Here is a 20,563-nt window from a genome sequence, read left to right on the forward strand (position 1 = left end):
TAAAATATTGAAAACAAAAAATTGTGTTCAACACTTCATCTCAGAATGAAAAGTTTATTTTTTAGTCACTAGTTTTTAAACCATAAAAGGATTATTGTTAATAAATAAATTTATGTTTTTGAGTATTTGGATATTTTTTTCAAGAAAATTATGCATTTTTTTGAAACACTAAAATGTATACTCACTGGGTCTGTAATTTACAATTCTATTGCTCCACAATCGGATCTATGAATGAAACGCCAGTGCACGCCCGATATAATAAAATGGCGGGAAAAGAGAGACGGTGTGGTCAACCCGTATGGGGGGGGGGGGGTACCGTGAGTATCACGCGAATAAATTCGAATATTTTCTCTTTGAAAACTTGACCTCTGATACTCACAGGGTAGTGGGGGCACTAGTAAATGACCTACCATACGTGCAAAAATATTTAATTAAACTTCAGGTTATATTTTCCAAACTTCCCAAAGTGCATTGTAAGGGTCAAAATCAGCACAATGAGAGAAATCGCACTCTATCTAAAGGTGCAAAATTTCTAGAATCTGACCATATTTTGCCTCAAAATGATAAAAAGGCTTCAAGAAAAAAATGCACCGTGTAGCGTAAGGCTCTAAAGTCAAAGGGTCGATTTTTCGCTCGAATTAGCTCAAATTTTACAAGATTTTCTCTGTACTGTAAGGGTCAGATTTCAAAGGCCTAATTTTTGGCAACACGTATGATCGTTTTGCACGTTGGTCAATAGAGAGTTTCCGCAGTCATAAAGGCAACTGTAACTGCAACCGCAACGTGAAAACATCAAATTCACACCTTTGAGCTGTCAAAACTGAGTAAACCCCAATTAACCGTTTTCTCTTCTCGTGAACCTACGGCAAATCACTCATTTTGGTGTTGTCAGACAACGTGAGATTTCTGCATAAAAATCAACACCAAGACCGTTTTGAAAATAATATTTCAGAATCTTTTAAAGCTTAAAAATTTCAGAGAGAACTAAACTGTGGGGTTCATGGTAGTACAAAAACTCGGGCGAAACTCAACGGGGATTGATATTCCTATGTTTTTTATGGCTGGGGATTTGAATCCATTGCTTTTCAAGTCAGAAAAGTAAGTGGGATGGAAAAAATAGCACAATATTTTGCAGTGAGGATTTGATTATTTCATTATTTTCCAAGCCTGCAACGTGCGTGAGAAGTGCGTATTGGACCCATGGCTAAAAAGGTATTATAATGCCTCCTTCTTCATTTACTTTACAAAAAAATTTTGTCAAAAATTTAATTCGGCCCTTTTGTTTCTTAACATGAAAACTTTCTAAGTTTTGTCTAAATATTCCGATAAAATTTTTAAAAATTAAAAAATTATATCTAATCATTCATCTGTGATCAGGTACCAAAGAGCTCATTCCTGAGGCGCCTTTTCTCTATTTTCATCTGTATGCTTTCTGCTCTCTCTAGTTTGTATGTGTCTTTACTCTGATTTCTAAAGTGTGGTTATCCTTCTTGAGAAGTTTTAGAAATATCATACTTTTGTCTGCCATGTGCATTCAAAACAATAATGTGCTATAATAAAGAAGGAAAGATAATTATAACTACTACTACTACCATTCTTCGAATTGGAAATAGTCGTATCAGCAGATAAATATTCGGCTAAATTCGGGTAGACTTGAGCAACTTTTACTTTGAATTTTACTTTTTTTCGAAATCTTCTGTTCAAAAGCAAAAATAATTTTACTCTAAAATTAAAATTTCGTTATCTCCTTTGACGCCTTTGCAGTGCACATGTATGACCTTTCTTGTTGACCCTTATCAGAGAAGTCCACATTGTCGGTCACTTTTTGCCCAGTGAGTGCCCCCCCCCCGGCGTCAACTTAGATTCTTGGTTCCAAACTATAAGGTATATAAAGATCTTACATTGAGATCCTGAAGTATTCGTTGTAATCCTAAGATAAGAGAAAACCAAATCCATTCGAGCAACAATAAGCTTTTCCAGAAAAAAAAAACCGTGCACCCCCTGTTGAGGAGTCCATTTCAGTATGGTTTGAAATGCAGTGGAATTCCATAGCAATGTACAAAAATCCGTCAAAATAAGTGGAATTCCATGGGGGTAATGAACGAAAATCTGTAAAACTTCGGAATTCCAGAGGGGTATGATCCTAAAATTGCCTGGAATTCCAAGGGGGGTAATTCACAAAAGGTTGGAGCTCCTTAACAGGGGGTGTACGGTTTTTTTCTGGAAAAGCCCAATCTCGTATCCAGTCCCTTAGTTTCCTTTTTGATGATTCTGATAGCGTTCACGAAAGGATTGCTATCAGTATCACGTCCATCAGTGAAATAAAAATGGAAACAAGTGGCTCTGGGTACGAGATTGCTTTAGCAAGTATCAATGTTTACATTTCACTTCTTTTATGTCCCTTAAAATATGTAAAAGTAAATGATCATAGTTTTCGCAAAAAATATCGAAACTTACAAATCCACCATAGCCGGTGATCCAAGTATCAGGAATATCAAACCCTAAGTCTAAATAAAATACAAAGGTTGATCAAAATGACTATTTTTATGTGAAGATTCTTCATATAGTTAAGCCAATTAAGAAGAAGATATGACTTCTTCTAATTTTCTAGGGCAAAATTTTCGTACTGTGATTTATATTCGTTTTAGCACCTCTCAGCAGCCAGATAGGAAACTCAAATATCAGGGTAAGGTATACATAGTGTCCATTAGAAATGTCACCATTGTTAAGCATGGTATACTTACAGTCAGGTCGGTATCCAGTTGTATTCTTCTTATTACGTTTCAAAACCAGACTAAGGAAATCAATAAGGAATTCGGCTAAAGCTGATTTAACATGGTTAGACCAATACAGACTCAAATCATCAAATCAAAACCTCGAAGGGGCTAGAGAGGAGTCTTAAATCATTAAGCAAAACAAATTGAAGGCTTAAGATTTGTGCCGTGTTTATAAAGATGGACTGAATCCAGATCCTTTATTTTCGGAATCTGGCGCTAGGTCATACTTTCAATTTGGCGTTTGTGTAAAGCACAGTTTAAGCGTTTTGGATGGGAAATAAGTGGCTTTCCAATCTAAGAGTTTCAAATCTAGCCCCTTTGTTCGAATCTGAAATCAATGGCTTAAATGCTCGTAAATGTAACACGTTCTTAATATTCTGATATCAACATGCATTTTCTCATATTCTAGAAATTCAAGATTCAGACTGTCCTTAATTTGTTCTTAGAGGTTAGAATTCTAGTATCGTGTTCTAATGTACCTGTGTTACAGACCCGCTGGAACCCCAGTCCCACCGGAAAATGTGGCCAAAATTTCGTCCCCGGTGGTGAAAATACCCCAAAATTTCAGCAGCACTGGAAAATTGACTTTCATTGATTACACCCCCTTCAAAATTCAATTTTAGAACCATCCCCACTGGATTTTTTAAGCTTGGAAAAGATGATTGGGATTTCGGAAGAAATTTTTATCCCCGCTGTGGGAAAACGTTTCACCAGGGCTATGAGACAGAAGTGTTAATGTAAAATTGGTACTCATAAAAGAAATTACTACTACAATTCATATTAAAAAAGACGATTTGGTAAAGCTTTCATTACGAGTCTTCTCTACAATTTGACACTTATTGCTTTGAGTGTTCGTTTAATTGTATACAATCTTCAATGAGCAATGTTTGTCGATAACAAGCTCGAAAATGTCTTATCTTACCATATTGTTTTCAACGATTTAGGTTTTTCATCCGATAGTTTTGCCAACAGTAACTTCATGGTTCTGCCAGAGTCTATGCAATCCTATACGTAAAAAGAAGTTTTTTCACACATGTATTACTAATGATGAAGATTTCTCTATTTTTAGTATACGGCTACTAGGAGAGCTGAATATATACTCTGGCTTTACATCTTAATTTGAGTTTTGGACTTGTGGTGAGCGAGAAATAAACCATAGCAAAAATAAAAGTCATAGACCCGGTGGAAGCTCTCCCCCCCCCCAACGGAAAGTTAGTCAAAAATGACCAAGCTGAGAAAATTGACATTCATATTCAGCTGTTTCATTCTATCTTGACTGGCTTAAAGATTCTCACTGGTCATAGAGAAAGGGATGTTTAAAACTATCTCACTTTTCACCTAACTTCTAGGTGATAACCTAAAATGGAAATGTTTGGTAGCTTTTGATTTGGTGTGGTGAAAAACATCAACTAACCTCGACAACCAATACATTCTAAGAGATAAGAAATATAATTTTTGATTTAATAGGAGCATATAAGAAGGGCAGTTTTGTTTTGGAGTTTGTTACAGTTTAGAGATTTCAAAGAGCTAAAAAAGATTCCACCCCCATTAAAATCAGCTTAGGCAGACCTCCACTCATACGTGAATAACTCAAGTTTCCCAACCTTGTTTAGTAAATCTAGAGCTGGTCCATGAGTTGAAAGTTGTATTTCTCCTTGTTGATTGTTCTATAGAAAAGCAAAGTAAAATGAAAATAGTTTTACTCTTATTTTTTTGAAATTTTGATAAACAGGGGGGACCTAATTGCCGGGAGGGTTGGAGATTGTACTTCTGAAAGGCCAAAAATAAGGTAAATATATGTTAAAATAAGGCGACTTCTTCTTGCTAACTGAAAATATTCTTAAAAATTAATAAACGGGGGGTCCTAATAAGGTCGGGGGGGGGGGTTGGAGAATTTTCGAAAAATTAACAAGCGGGGGGGGGGGCGTTTATTTGGCACCTAAGAGTAAGCTTCTGATTTGACACCTCTGTCTGAGACAGATGCGATCGCAGTCGCAACCCCGATGAAACTCTTTCCCACTGGGGCTGATAATTTCTAAATCATTTCCAACTCAAATAGTCAAGTATGGGATGATAGTGGAGTACACAACAATTTCTCTTGAATTTCAAATGGTAAATTTTCTAGTGAGGCTGAAATTGGAAATATAATATTTTCTCTAACGGGGGCGAAATTTTAGCCAAATTTTCCAGTGTAGTCCCTGCGGGTCTGTAGAACGGGGTGTGGTTTGTAATCAATGTACAAGTTATAGGATAATCATTACTTCAACTGCAAAATGTAGTCACTAGCAGAACGGATGATCTACTATGGAGTAGCGTGGTGGGTCGACCAAATTTGGGCCAAACTGGGGAGATGATTTTAAGTTGGGATTTTGGCGCCCTCTATTCAAAGTAAATATTTCTGTAAAAATCACGGTAGCGAAGCGAGCACGAAGATTATTGAGTATTTTCTTTTTGGCTGAAAAACTGCGTATTCTAATCTAAGGTCTAAAAAAGCAAAGGCGCATCCTTTCACCCTTTGTCTTTCTGCGCCCCCTCCCCTGACCCCCCCCCCCTGCTACCTCGCTATTGACTATGAAATTACTGAAACAGAAAGACTCAAAAAATGAATTATATAATAAGTCAAGTCATCAACTTACGGAATAACTCTTTGCTCTTATAAAATCGATATTCATCTGGACAGTTTTCTCTAAATGGATAAAGAAACAAGATCAATCTCACACCTAGAACAACTTGTATCACTTAAGCGCTATCAAATCATAAAAACGCAAACTAGGGGACTGGATTCGAGTTTGAATCAAGGAGTTATTTATTTTTATCGTTCTTTGCTGTTTTTTTTCCAAAACCGTAAAAAAACTATAGTACAAGCATTGGACGAAGGCAAGAAACAGCTCTGCTCTGATATAACGGTGCTTGCTATTTTCAGTCATATAACTGTAAATAGATGAGATGGCTACTAGCAACATTCCAAAAACAACATGGGGCTGTAATAAACTAAAGGACAACAAACCTGCACTTGTATTCAACCTTTCCACGGTGGCCATAATGTCTTGACAAAATCGAAATCCACCCTTTAAGACACATAATAAAGTGACAGATTGCCCACCATAATCTTCAATGATCATTTGAGCAAGACGTTCGATTCTATGGTTTGAAGCAATATTATTGATACAGTCATAGCGAGTTTATGAATCTACTCTTTGTATTTATGTATGCATGTGTATGTAATAGTTTATTTCATGTTGACGAAAAGGTAGCAACAAAGGCTACTTTACAATTTAAAAATAAGCTAATGTTTTTTTGGCAACCCATCGTCGCTACTACTGAGGCTACAATCGGTGACGAAATACTTGGCAAAAAAAGGAAACCCACCGGGGTGTTTTGAAACCACAATCGATTTGCAAGTGCTCTAAAGTAGGTTCGAAGGGTAGAATTTTAACTCTGAGTTTTAACGCTAGACTTAAAACTTACTACCTTAGGATCTGAGGATCCAAAAGTTCAAAAATGGTCCAGTAGGGCTTGAAATATAGCCTAGAAACCAATAAATCCCTCCCAGATCGAAATAATCGTTGAAATCAAGTTGAAGGCCCGAAATTGACATTCTCGCTCGAAATTCAATTTTCGAAAAATGGTAAATTAGCCAAAAGTGCCAATATGTTATGGCACTGATTGTAGATATTGACAGCTTTTGATTGGCAAAGTTTTTGTTAGCTTTTATTAAGCGAAGATTATTTGTTCTGTGACGTCCTCTCACACGCCAAATGAAATCACCATCACATTCAAAGTTCCATTTCTTAGCTTTTTCGCACATCTCTTTGATTTTTCTTCTTTCATTGATGATGAAATCATCGGTGATGTTTAGATGATATTCAAGCCACTTCAACTTGTTTAGGTTGCCCTTGATTCTTCCTTTTTCTTCTTCACTTTGTAAAGTCACCTTTATCGGACGCGTTTTCCTCGGCCCATTTTCGGCATTCAAACCAAATACGATGTTGATGCGTTGGTTTGATATCTTTGAGCAGATCCTCTATCTTCTTTGTGTCCTCTTCTTGATCTTTTTCTTGATCAATTTGTTCAGGGAGTCCATGAATTATGATGTTTCTTTTTCTTGATTCGATAAATCTTTTTTTTCTCCTTGTGTGCTTTTGGTTATTTCAGCGTAGGTTATACGTTGACTCTTTCATAAAATCTTTCGTCTGTTGTACATCTCTTCTTTTATCATTTTCCTTGTTTTGGCTTCAAAGTGGGTCATCTTTTCTGTTATGATTCTTTCGATGTCATTGTTGATGACTTTGCGGTTTTTGGTCAGTTCTTTTTTTAGTTTTTTTGTTTTCGTCGTCTTTCTTAACAATCTCCTTTTGCAATATATGGTACGTGTTTTCTCTGATTTTACTTTTTAAGGATCTCATTATTCGCACACAATTGTGACATACATATTGATTATTATTATTTTAAGTGTTAGCGAAGATTTGCAGTTGGTAAAGATAAAAACTCCCTTTAAAGAACAGAGGAGCGACTGAAACAACCCTAAGTCTTAACCCACCAGATATACGGTTAAAGTGCTGTTTAATCTGCTTCGTTTTCAGCCAGGGTCTAGACAAATCAAAAAATAACCGTCTCAGCTGCAGGAAACGCAGCATATATATTACTCACTCATCCTAACAGTATAATGCGCCGAGAGCATTGAAAAATGCTACTCACTGCAAACTCATAATAGCCACCCCGCCCAGCAGTCATTGCGAAGGCTTGATTTGGGATATTTTCTTCCGTGAAGATCGCATGGTTCTTAAATTTTGTGATAAGTGCGCATAGCGTGATTTTCATTGAAAATCTTTGGGCCTGAAATAGTAATTGTGTGTCGAGTGGTGCCAACTACGAACCCGTTATAACTTTTGTATTTAAAAAAAAAATAAAGATAAAGAAAATTTTTTGAAAAAACCATACCTGTTCAAAAGCAAACCATGTGGTATCAAAACGTAATCAATGCTATCTCTGTAATGTTTTGGAATAACGAAAAGGTCCGGATCATATCTCTGGTATTCATCAGGGATCTAAAAGTACGTACAGTCATGAAAATATTAAAAACTGTGTTTCTTACTGCCATATATGTCGGGAGCTCGTTTGGACTTCTGCTGCTAAAATATCCACCCAATAAAAGATTTTTTTGTTGTCAGTGCGAATAACGTTTTCATAATAGAAATTGACTTAGATTGCGATTTTGTGATCGTTGAAAAGGTAATCGTGAATGTCCCCTAGGCGAATGTTATGTTACAGTACTTTAAAAGAAAAACACTCACATAGATACAGTTACTTTTACTCATCATGCCTCTTTCTCCGACTGCAGAATAAAATGCCATATATCGTGCTTAAAAATCTCATTCAAAATGTAATGGAATTATTAATTACTTACTTTCGAAAAAGATTACCAGTACACGTTTTTTTTATAACAACAGTGTACTTTAGATGAGGTACAAGTATTCTTAAGAAATTGCCAAAATATAGGGTGAAATCTTCTTAACGTATTCTTATTTGTTTAGACTGGACTTTTATATAAACATGATGACGAGTGCTCAATTTGACAGTTTGGGACTTTTGAGTGCACATTTGGAGATAAAAATATATTTCAGCCTCAAAGTTTCAATCTAAGTCGTCGCGAACAAAAGAAGCATTTTTTTCTCCTAACCAAATACAAAATGACTATATTCTTATCAAATTTTGTGAAGCTTACCCTAGAGAGTTTTTAGAAAGAGTATTTTGCTGAAAATGTTTCTCAAGATTTTCCCATGCAGCTGTGGCGGTTGCGGCGGATATTCTTACGATTTGGCCAATTTCACATAGATATTCTTAAAGACGATATTCTTATGAAAAGCGTGTATTAGACAGTTAACAATTTATTTAGCCATCTGAAATGATTAGATACTTTAGATCATAGAGGTAATAAAAATATAGATGGAGATACCACTTCTACTATTCTATTCTATTGTATTGTATCATTGATAGCAAACTGTTGCTTTGTTGCTTTGGGAGAAAGCCATTAATTTATTTTGCTTTCACTTATGGGATGGAATACTTAAAAGTCGAAGAGAATTTGAATAAAATCATGCAACATTTTTAATCTATTCATTGTGTGATGATAGTTTTGTTGATAAAACATAAGAAAACCTTGCAAGAATAAGCACAGAACATCGAATTTGAATTGTTCGCTGTTCAGGGAATCCTCGGCAAATTTTATTAATTTCTACATATTTACTAATGTCAATCTTTCAACTATATTTTACCAAAAGTTTACCTCTCGAGAGTTTCCCGATAAAATGAAAAACTTCTTTTAAAACTATAATGGGGGGGGGGGCATAGGGGGTTTGTGATTTCCGAAATACCGAATAATTTTGCCAAAATTTCCGAAATTCTGTAAAAAAATACTTGCAATTCCGATACCAATTTTTTTGGGTATTTTTCCTCGTTTTGACTAATTTTTCATCAATTTTGATTTTTCATGTATGAATTACGAAAAAAGGGGGGGATAAAAACTTTATAATACCAAAATTTCGAAGCAAAAACTCATGGATTTCCAATACCGAAACAATTTCAGAATTCCGAAATACCGAAGGAATTTTACCTGAATTCCAAAACTCCGAAGAAAAACGAGTCGATTTCCGCAATTCCAAAAACCAAACGCCCCCCACTATGATGAAATTGTTACTCGAAAAAAAATTACATTTTACTCAATAGCTTTACTTTAGTTCTTAAACCTTAAGAAAACTTATTTTGGCGAGAACTAATTTTGGCGAAATTGGCGAGCGAACTCAAAATTCGCCAAATTTAGTTCTCACCAAAATTAATTTTTTAGGTCATTCGCCAAATTAAGTTCTCGCCAAAATTAAAAAAAATCGTTGATTCGCCAAAATAAGTTCTCGCCAAAATAAGTTCTCGCCAAAATTAAATTTTTTGGTATTTTGCGTAAATGACTTCTTAATTTCACAAAAAAAGCTTCAAACAAGGCAAAATAGAACAGACTTACGTTGCCATTCGCCAAAATAAGTTCTCGCCAAAATTAGAAGAAATCCTGGTTCGCCAAAATTAGTTCTCGCCAAAAATCTAACGCCGCCCCTTTCCATATCCAAGGATTTTAAATGTTTCTGTTAAGAAATATATTTATCAACAGAAGATCTACCACTCGTTGCAAACTTCCTGTAATCGATCTTCTTAACAGACCTGTAAAGAACCATTTTTCAAAAAGGAAAGACTTCTTGAAACTTGAAATATTCGATAAAAAAAGTTAAGGCACAGTACTAATTAGTATTAGTATTAGTATATTTATAAATGTGAATGGATAGTTGATGATAATTTCAATAATAACATTTTGTACCTTCTAGTCATTTCAGGGAAAATTGCTCCTTCTCGCCATCATGGAGTATTATTTTTGTTGTTTTTTATATGATAAATCCTAGAAAAAATATGAAGATAATATCAAAAAAATGAAAATCAAGAAAAATATTTTTTTTTACTAAGACTATTTCTATAGACAATATTTTTCGAAAAGATAATAATTTTTCCATGAACTTGTCCATGAAATTTTCAAAAAGGTTAATGGTGGATTGAACGTTGAACATAATGATCAAGAATAAAGACCCTTGAAAAGCTAATTATAATCTCCGCACCCCTTACATGGACTTTTTCTGGAAAATTTCATTCCGTTGATTACATTATTATCATGTAACAGTAGTAATGGGTTGGGTACACATAAAAATATGTTGAGAATTTAGATTTTCATATTTTTGAAATACAAAAAAACTTAAGATATGTGTCGAAGGCGTTACAATCTAAAATTAAATTTAAATAGAAATATGTCATCAATAATATATAGAGAAATATATTATGAAAATAATTGTAAAGTAAACAGAAAGCAAATTTTACAAATGAAAAATTGATCAAAAAATAATTTAAGACAATAATTATGTAAAAAATTTTTATTAAATATAAGGGAGAGGTCGATAGACCTGTGAAATATGAATGAATAAATTATTATAATTGACATTGATAATTGACAAATATGCATCACCTGAAAAATTAGCGTCAGAATTTTAAACGAAGAAGCCATTGCATATGAAGATTCCTCAAACGATTTTAGCTGATGATTGTCGTCCATACAAGCGGTATGAAACTTAAAGGGATAATCAGATGGTTTGAGTTTTTTTGTCTGAAGAAAATTCTCGTTGTTTTGAGTAAAATCGCGAAGTATTTTTGTCTAACTATATTTTAAAGTCGAGATATCACAATCTAAAATTTCTGAAAATGCGTTCTCACAAGGTTCTTATGTTGAAATTCATTTGATTTTTACTAAAAGTCAAAAACTTGTAACTTATGATTATCTCGACTTTGCTTTGGGAAATATTAAAGCAAAAATATTTCAAGATTTTGTACAGGACGAAGAATGGACGAAGGATTCCACATATGCCAAATATCCCAAACCACCTGATTATTCCTTTAAAGTTCTAAATAATAAATCAAAGTCTCTTTATTTTACATAATTGGAACAAAAATTTTTTGCGATACTTAATTTCACATTTGGGGAAAAAACAAAACATATGAGTGTGCGTTTGACCAAAATCTTTTGGGATACTCGATTTCACATTTGTGAAATAGCAAAACACAAGCGTGTGTGGTTAAAGTAAACTTTTTTGGATACTTGATTTCACGCATGTGATTTCAAATTTCACAGTTCAGAAAAATGTTTGGGTTTATTTTTTGGGTATTTCCCACTCGTCTGAAAGTTTGCAAAATCACATGCGTGTGATTCGCGTGGGAAATAGCATTCTCATAATTTATGATTATTGAACTTCACACGCGTGTGATTTGACGAGTGATTTGATGATTTTTTTTTATGCAGGTGGTGTCCATTCAGCAGACTGGGGGTGTGTATTTGAACACCAGTGAGTCCGAAGAGGAATCTTCTTTTTCAAAATAAATCTCAAGCAACCTTTTTCCTCCATAATAGTTCGTACCATTGTGAACGAAAGATCCTTTACGAGACAAATCAAGTTTGTCAACTAAATCTTTAATTTTGCCAATAGTCTCTAATCCATCCCTAACTTTCAGCTCTTTCGTTTCTTGATTTTCAAAATGAACCACAACTCTTTGAAGGTAATTAACTTTGTTCTTGGAACAAAAGGCATTAACAATTGCAATATCATCATCACCGACCAAAACACTGGCCATGTTAAGACAAACAAAGATATCAATATTTTCGTTGTAGCATTTTGTTTCTTCATCAAAAAACAAGGATGCCAATGATTCTTTCCAATGAAACAGACTTTGATTCTTCAAATAATCGTTCTTGAAAAACAGAACAGGAGGGAAAACACCAAAATGAGCACGTAACTTCATGCTCAACTCATCAAGAGTTGGGATATCAGAAACAGAATACTTCTCAACAAGGGTGCTTTTGTTGTGGTAATACACTGTGACGGTTTTCAAAGCTTTGATACCCTTGCTCAAATATAATTCATTCATCAAATTCTCCGACAGTCCCTTCACTGCTATATATATGCCAACATTTTTAAGGATAATTCTTTTACTATAAAAATATTCTTGATCCGTGATATCAAAGATATTAGCAATCTTTGTATCCATACTTCTAAGTTCCTGACCATGAGCTATGAGAACAAAATGAGGTGCGGGAATTCCAAGTTCTTTGGCGATACACAAAAACAAATCTTCAACAGTTGAATTCAATCCGAAACTGTAATCAAATAGCGTACCATTCCCACTAATAACAGGAAGAGGATCAAAAACGAAAATGTTATTTTTTGTGCAGATTTTTTGAACCAGGGTATCTTCTGTTGGAAAGATGAAAAAATTGATTTCAAAAAACCCATTGATCAAACTATCACAATAGGATGAAAACTTGTACACCAAATGACATTCTTCCCAAAAGAAATCATCCAAATAAAAGACTTGTAATTCAATAGGAATTCCCAATTTTTCATTCACCTTTCTCTTCAATGTAAGTGTATCAATAATATCATGACCATCAAATTCAAGTACTACGGTATTATCAGATAAGTTTTTCAGGCGTATTCCAGGAATAGTCAGTGTGTCCCTCATTCTTGCCCAATCATCATCTTTGTTGTATTTAAACAACACCTGAACACTTGCACCCGCATAAAATTCCCACCCTTGAAAAAGAGATCAACCAGGAATGAATCCTCTTCTATAGGTTTTAAAGGTAATTCCTCAGTTTCGTCAAAATCTTGATGGTAAAGGAAAAACGACTCCTTGTTCATTGCATACTCTTCATCAAGTTCGTTCTTGATATCAGAAACTTTACTTCCAAGAGAAACTTGGACACTATCAAGGATAGATTGTTGTGAGGCGAAGACATGGATATCAACCTCCTCGATCTCACTATTGATACCAATTTCCTTACAAATAGCACCTATTTCCAGATCATCAGAACCCTTAACAAAAAATTTCAGAGATATATCATCTTTTCCCTGTTGCAGCAATTCTGCAAATCCACTATCTGACAAAACCAGATGATCTTTGTTAACAAGTATTTGTAAATGTTCAGGTATGTTAATCTCATCTTTAATTTGTTCCTTCAGATCTTTCAATGTTGACACATCTTTTTGGGATAGAGCAATAGACTTTTGTTGAGACACTACTATAGTGATCGTCATCTTCTATATCACAATAATTTGATAATTTCCCTGAAATAAACGCAAATGTGAAAGAAATTACACAACGAAAAGGTTCAACACTGTGAATTTAATTTTACCAAGTTCTATAAATGAAGCAAAATGAAGCAAACTGAAGCAAAATCCTTTTGTTATTTTTTTGTATTAGACCAGAGAAATAGAAAGTAATAGAAAAAGCGCTTCTCTGATTACCAAAAGTGTTCTGATCGTTTCTATTGAAAACTTCTTCGTTTTGGCTTTAATTAGGTCATTAGAAAAGGTTCACAAAAAACGGCTCGTCATGCGAAGAGTGCTGGTTTTCTATTCGTCGATCAAATTTAAAATTCCTCTCAAATCTAGAAGAAAAGACTCTTACAAAAAGTTTTGCTGCATGGTGAAAAAATGTAACGTCTCTACTTTATTTCCCAGAAGTTCTTTTTCAAAATTTTCAATTTCAACAATTTTTTTCAATCGCTTAAAAATGAGTAGCTTTTTTCTAATGGCCCCCAAAACGTAGGTTTTCAATTTTAGCGATTTTTCGATTGTTTTTTTCTTTGAGATACGAATACAAAATTTTGACCATAGTTTGGAATTGTGATTAAGCGGGTTTCGGGGATAAGTTTGTTTGATAAAAAATTTTAAAAGTTAAAATCAAATTAATAAGCCCAGTGGTAATAGGGGGAGAAACTATGAACATATTATTTGTTGTTTTCCCTTAAATTTACGACCCGATGGATGTAAAATTTATGATTTTCATGAAATATTCCAAGATTTTTGATGATAAAAAGTCCAAACTGAAAATTCAGAAATTTTCAAACTGAAAAATTTTGATTTAAGAACGTTTTCATCAGTTTCTGAAAACCAATCTCTTTTTGAAAATAGTTCCATTCATGTATGGAATATGCTGCGAAATTTTAGGAAAAAAAAAAGCTTAACAGAAACTGAAAATAATTAAGCTTTTATTACAGGTATTTTCTCCTATACCGAATTACTCGATATATAAACGCCCCCTTCTTTTAAACGCCCCTCCTAAAAGGAGAATTATTTAACAAACGCCAAATCAAATAAACGCCCCCTCTAAGGGAGGGGCGTTTATTAGAAACTTGTGACTTAAATACTTTGATACAAAATTTCGAAAAGGATTGAAAAGGAAGATTTTAGTCTTTTTTGTAACCAGATCAGTTTTGATGCAATTTTAGTTGCTGAACCCAAAGAAATTTGCACTAAAATCCTGGTATAGAACTAAAAGTAAGAGTAGATTTGCTCTAAGCATTCAACATTAGACTCAAATAATTTAATAAACGCCCCCTACTTCGAGAAGATTTGCAAGAAATTCATCAAAAACAGATTTAATTTCTTTTTTCTCGCACTTTAGCTTTTTATCTAATTATGTCGTCGTGATGCCGTTATATCATTAGAATCGCTAGAATATTCCGAGCAAGAAATATAGGTATCTTTTGGTATGAAAGAGGTGTTCCCAAAATATAAGCCCCTAAAGTTCTCACATAATTTGACCTGAAACAAAAGAATTTCGTCACACCACGCTGATTATACAAAGTTTTTAGAGTGACAACAAAAGAAATCCATCAACTCGAAACAAACTCCCTTAAGAGCCAGTTTTTTTAAGAGCGGGGCAGGTCCAATAGTTTGAAACTTAGATTTTTTTCATTTTTGGATATGTTATTAAGTACAATGAACTGAGTAAAATCCCAAAATATTTTGGTCTGAAAATCCATAATGGCGGATTTATGCCAATTTGAAGTTTTTGACATTTTTGGGCATTGCACTTAAAAAGTTTTTTGATATAGAACCATGCTTTCTCAAATCAAAATGAGGAATTGATTTTGGGTGATTCTGAAACTATGGCCAGTAAACTAAACAATTTTCCAAAAAAATCAAAATTTTCAAAATGGTAGCTGGAGTTATGACGTCACAAAAACACTACAAATTTGATTTTAGGGGTATTTTAGAGCCATCTGACCTGTCCCAGGGGAGTTTCTTACTGCTCAAAATAATATTTTCTGGTAGTTAAGTCCCTGGTCTATCCATTTGAAGTGATTGCAATAAAAAATTCCGGCCCTACTGGCCCCTAGAGGCCCGAAAAGCCAATAAGGTCTCAAAAAAGTACCAAATAACTTTAGCCCAATTTTCCTAGAAATCCCAACATTGTCTGACCTCCAACTCTTCTGTTCCTGAAAGACAACCGTCTGGTCTCTTAGGATCAAAAGAGAAACCTATGTGACCTCCTACCATTAATTTTTTATCTTGATTTAAAAATTTTCTTAACATCGCTCGAAAAATGACTAAAATTCGGGATATTTTGGCCCATTGGCAAACTTCAAAGGGGTCTAGGTCACTGAATTTGTTATAATATAAGGGCTATGATGAATCTTTTATATAAAAACAATGAAACTAGGTGAAAAAAGTTGTTAAATGTGATTTTTTGGGCCAAAAAGGCTTTTTTTTCAATTTTTTGACTAGAGCTGAGGTCATTCTATTGCAGCCAGTAATTGGCAGTTAGAAAGTAAATTTTATCTGAAAATCATGATTCCTCATCACATTCCAGAAAGGTTTCTAGGAAAATCAAATATGGTACTCTTCGAAAGCTTATGGAGGCTGAGTTTTCACTCAAAGGCGGCTTCAAACTCCCCTGACCCCCTTAATTTTGTAAAATTGAGTTAAAAGTACATTTTTGGCTGAAATTTTTGCCCAAAATGAGTACCCATTGCTACTTGATTCTTGATTTTGTGAAAGCATCCTATAGATAGTTCAAGAATTTATCAAAAGTTGGAACCTTTTCTTATCTTTTAAAGATTAGGGCTAGCTCAAAGTCAGTTTTAACTCTAAAATCCTAAAAATCTTGACAATGTTGCTCAAAACAACAATTTTTGCTCAAGATTGAACAGAAAATGAGCCCACTCAGATAATAAAATCTTGGTTTTTGGAAAGTTTCATGGGGATAGTACAAACATTCATCAAGATCTTTACCTCCTGATCTACCATTTAAGGATCAGGTCTGTCAAAATGTGCTTCTAAACTCTCAAATCTTTAAAGGTGGACTTTACCAACCCCATAACACAATTTTGCTATCAGCCTGGTTGCTCTTAAATGCAGTTAATGAGCCCAAAGTCCAAATTATCCAAAGAGAAGGAAAGGTTTAGGAATATTTTGGACTTTTGGACTTACCTCTAAGTATTTGAGGGCAGCAAGGTTGATGGCAAAATTGTTTTATGGGGTTGGTAAAGTTCACCTTTGAAGATTTGAGAGTTTAGAAGCACATTTTGACAGACTTGATCCTTAAATGGTAGATCAGGAGGTAAAGATCTTGATGAATGTTTGTACTATCCCCATGAAACTTTCCAAAAACCAAGATTTTATTATCTGAGTGGGCTCATTTTCTGTTCAATCTTGAGCAAAAATTGTTGTTTTGAGCAACATTGTCAAGATTTTTAGGATTTTAGAGTTAAAACTGACTTTGAGCTAGCCCTTATCTTTAAAAGAAAAGAAAAGGTTCCAACTTTTGATAAATTCTTGAACTATCTATAGGATGCTTTCACAAAATCAAGAATCAGTAGCAAGGGTACTCATTTGGGCAAAAATTTCAGCCAAAAATGTACTTTTAACTCAATTTTACAAAATTAAGGGGGTCAGGGGAGTTTGAAGCCGCCTTTGAGTGAAAACTCAGCCTCCATTAGCTTTCGAAGAGTACCATATTTGATTTTCCGAGAAACCTTTCTGGAATGTGATGAGGAATCATGATTTTAAGATAAAATATACTTTCTAACTGCCAATTACTGGCTGCAATAGAATGACCTCAGCTCTAGTCAAAAAATTGAAAAAAAGCCTTTTTGGCCCAAAAAATCACATTTGACAACTTTTTTCACCTAGTTTCATTGTTTTTATATAAAAGGTTCATCATAGCCCTTATATTATAACAAATTCAGTGACCTAGACCACTTTGAAGTTTGCCAATGGGCCAAAATATCCCGAATTTTAGTCATTTTTCGAGCGATGTTAAGAAAATTTTTAAATCAAGATAAAAAATTAATGGTAGGAGGTCACATAGGTTTCTCTTTTGATCCTAAGAGACCAGGTGGTTGTCTTTCAGGAAAAGAAGAGTTGGAGTCAGACAATGTTGGGATTTCTAGGAAAATTGGGCTAAAGTTGGTACTTTTTTGAGACCTTATTGGCTTTTCGGGCCTCTAGGGGCCAGTAGGGCCGGAATTTTTTATTGCAATCACTTCAATGGATAGACCAGGACTAAACTACCAGAAAATATTATTTGGAGCAGTAAGAAACTCCCCTGGGACAGGTTCAGATGGCTCTAAAAACCCCTAAAAATCAATTTGTAGTGTTTTTGTGACGTCATAACTCCAGCTACCATTTTGAAAATTTTGATTTTTTGGAAAATTGTATAGTTTACTGGCCATAGTTTCAGAATCACCCAAAATCAATTCCTCATTTTGATTTGAGAAAGCATGGTTCTATATCAAAAAACTTTTTAAGTGCAATGCCCAAAAATGTCAAAAACTTCAAATTGGCATAAATTCGCCATTATGGATTTTCAGACAAAAATATTTTGGGATTTTACTCAGTTCATTGGACTTAACAACATGTCCAAAAATGAAAAAAAACTAAGTTTCAAACTATTGGAACTGCCCCAAACTGCCCCATTCTTAAAAAAACTGGCTCTTAAGGGCAAAGGACCTGGTATATGACAAGTAGTGGTTTCATTGTTTTCGAGAAGCGCTTTTTTTATTCCTTTCCATTACTCTGGTTAGACAGAAGATTTGATGGGTTTTGTTTTAGACCAATATGCTTTATCATTTTTTGTTAAATAGCTCATATACATTTGCAGAAATACTTACATAAAAAACAAAGTCAATGTCATCTGAAATTTCTTTGATCAGTTTGTTATTAGAAATCTTTGTGTCCAATGTGCTAAAGTCAAAAGAAGTTTGCTTAGTCTGGGCTTAAAAAATTGTTGGTTTGCCGAGTTTTGATTTTTTATTGTTTGAAGTTTTTGAAGGAAAAAAATCTTCTTTAAAATGGCAATAAAATTTTTTGAGTCGGCATGTTTCGAGGTAGGGTGACTGCAAACCAACAATTTTTTAAGTCCAGCCTTAATAATGCTTTGAGGTAATAATGAATCGTTTACCAGAATACTTCTTTTGATTCTTTCGAGTACAAAAAAAGTACATGGAAGATGTAAGTCCTACTCAGAAACAAAAGATAACAGAGTTTAGAAAAACGATGTATGTATAATTTCCTGTACCTAAAATACCAACCTCCTTCAAAATTACTTTAACAAAGAAACATTAACAAATAAAAAGCAACATTAATAAGCAGCTTTATTAGTTGGAAAAATATAGAATTGGTGAGTACAGTGAACATCCATAACGTTTGTCCAGTACAAAGCTTACTTTCTTTATATATTCAGTATTCGTCTTTTGAGATGCAAACATGTCATCAAACTGCTTCACCAACTCAATTAATGGAAGTTTGCATTTTTCAAAGATTGCATCATATGATACATGGATTTTCTCAGGGGGACCTAAATTTAGCAGGGGGAAGGACTGAGGACCAGTCGAAGCCACGCATCTCACATATTTTAGGTACACGTTTCTTAATGAAAACATCGAACCTTTTAACCCTATTCGGCCTAAGGTGGCTGTTTCTGTTCAGAGGTCAAATTATTGGTAACAGCTCCTGAAATAATAGAGCTTTTGGCATGAAATTTTCTGTAAATTCCTAACTTTTATTTAGTTTCAAAATAAAAAAGAATTTTTCCAATTCCAATTTATTTTTTATGTCAAATATATCGTTTAAACCGTAATTTATTGAATAGTTAGGACAAAATAAGCATTTTAAACTCAGGCAACTTTTTCTAAAGCCTTATTCGCTAGAATACAATAGCTATTTATAAGAACAAAGGAAATTTTCGGTTTTTTTCTCACTTTGAGCATGATGAGTGACGTCATCAAAAAATTATTTTGTCAAAAGTTACCTTATGTGACAAGGATCTTGTGTACCAAATTTCATCCAAAAAGACCCACTAGATCAAAAGTTAAGGGGTGGTACAGGAAAAGCCCCCCCCTAGTTTTGAACCACCCCTAAAAGCCTAGGTTTTAAATAAAGATCCCTAATGTAAAGGAGACCAAAAATTATTTGAGTTTTAGGGGGGGACACGATCAAAACAACAACAAATATTCATTCCTATAGCTTCCCAGGAACACAGGAAAAAGTATGGAAATCACATGCTTGGTAAAACTGATTTCTGTGCATGTGATTCTGAAAAAAATCACATGCGTGTGAAAATGCAATTCACAAGCTATCTTTTCTCTACTTAAATGGAGTGTCTGACTAGATCTAATATCACAAATAGGATTGTTTGTCTTTCTTAGAGAGAGACAGGTTTAATACCCTAAAAATAACTCACTTCTATTCTATTTAACAAGTGAGAAAAGATGGATTGTGAATTACATTTTCACACGCATGTGATTTTTTGCAGGATCACATGCTCGGAAATTGGTTTTCACACGCACGTGATTCACGGATTTTTTCCTGTGGAAGTAAGAAGTACTTTCATATCCAAGGATTTTAAATGTTTCTGTTAAGAAATATATTTATCAACAGAAGAGCTACCACTCGGTGTAAACTTGCTGTAATCGATCTTCTTGACAGACCTGTAAAAAAATATTTTTCAAAAAGGAAACACTTCTTGAAACTTGAAATATTCCTAGAAAAATGTTTAGGCACAACAAGAATCAGTGCTTTGAACTAAATTGGTGATAATTTCAATAATAACAATTTGTACCTTCTAGTCATTTCAGGCAAATTGCTCCTTCTCACATCACGGTGTTTTATTTTCGGTTTTTCTTTTGTTTATATGATATATCCTAGAAAAAATATGAAGATAATATCAAAAAAATTGAAATCAAGAAAAACATTTTTTTCACTAAGACAATGAACTTGTCCATGAAATTTTCAAAAAGGTTAATGGTGGATTGAACGTTAAACATAATCATCAAGGATAATATAGCATTGAAAAGCTAATAATAATCTCCGCACCCCTTACATGGACTTTTTTCTGGAAAATTTTATTCTTTTGAT

General features: G+C 34.0%; 2 protein-coding genes across 2 annotated transcripts; both read right to left on the reverse strand.

Annotated features, from left to right (window-relative positions):
* Positions 1-1,221: 1,221 nt before the first annotated feature.
* On the reverse strand, positions 1,222-10,214 carry LOC136800035 (hypoxanthine-guanine phosphoribosyltransferase-like). The gene is made up of 11 exons (XM_067056651.1): positions 10,141-10,214; positions 8,072-8,112; positions 7,719-7,825; positions 5,785-5,918; positions 5,414-5,463; positions 4,382-4,444; positions 4,192-4,209; positions 3,700-3,782; positions 2,745-2,794; positions 2,458-2,507; positions 1,222-1,550 (listed from the first exon to the last, which is right to left on the reverse strand). The coding sequence occupies exons 2-11, from the start codon at positions 8,096-8,098 to the stop codon at positions 1,482-1,484; spliced, it is 651 nt and encodes a 216-aa protein (XP_066912752.1). The 5' UTR covers positions 8,099-8,112; positions 10,141-10,214; the 3' UTR covers positions 1,222-1,481.
* An 870-nt stretch (positions 10,215-11,084) lies between these two features.
* On the reverse strand, positions 11,085-20,351 carry LOC136800036 (uncharacterized). The gene is made up of 3 exons (XM_067056652.1): positions 20,268-20,351; positions 18,319-18,391; positions 11,085-13,483 (listed from the first exon to the last, which is right to left on the reverse strand). Exon 3 carries the CDS (start codon positions 12,876-12,878, stop codon positions 11,673-11,675), a length of 1,206 nt encoding a protein of 401 aa, XP_066912753.1. The 5' UTR covers positions 12,879-13,483; positions 18,319-18,391; positions 20,268-20,351; the 3' UTR covers positions 11,085-11,672.
* Positions 20,352-20,563: the final 212 nt, after the last annotated feature.

This window comes from Clytia hemisphaerica, unplaced genomic scaffold, assembly GCF_902728285.1.
Source record: "Clytia hemisphaerica strain Z4C2 unplaced genomic scaffold, Clytia hemisphaerica genome assembly, whole genome shotgun sequence".
NCBI lineage: Eukaryota > Metazoa > Cnidaria > Hydrozoa > Leptothecata > Clytiidae > Clytia > Clytia hemisphaerica.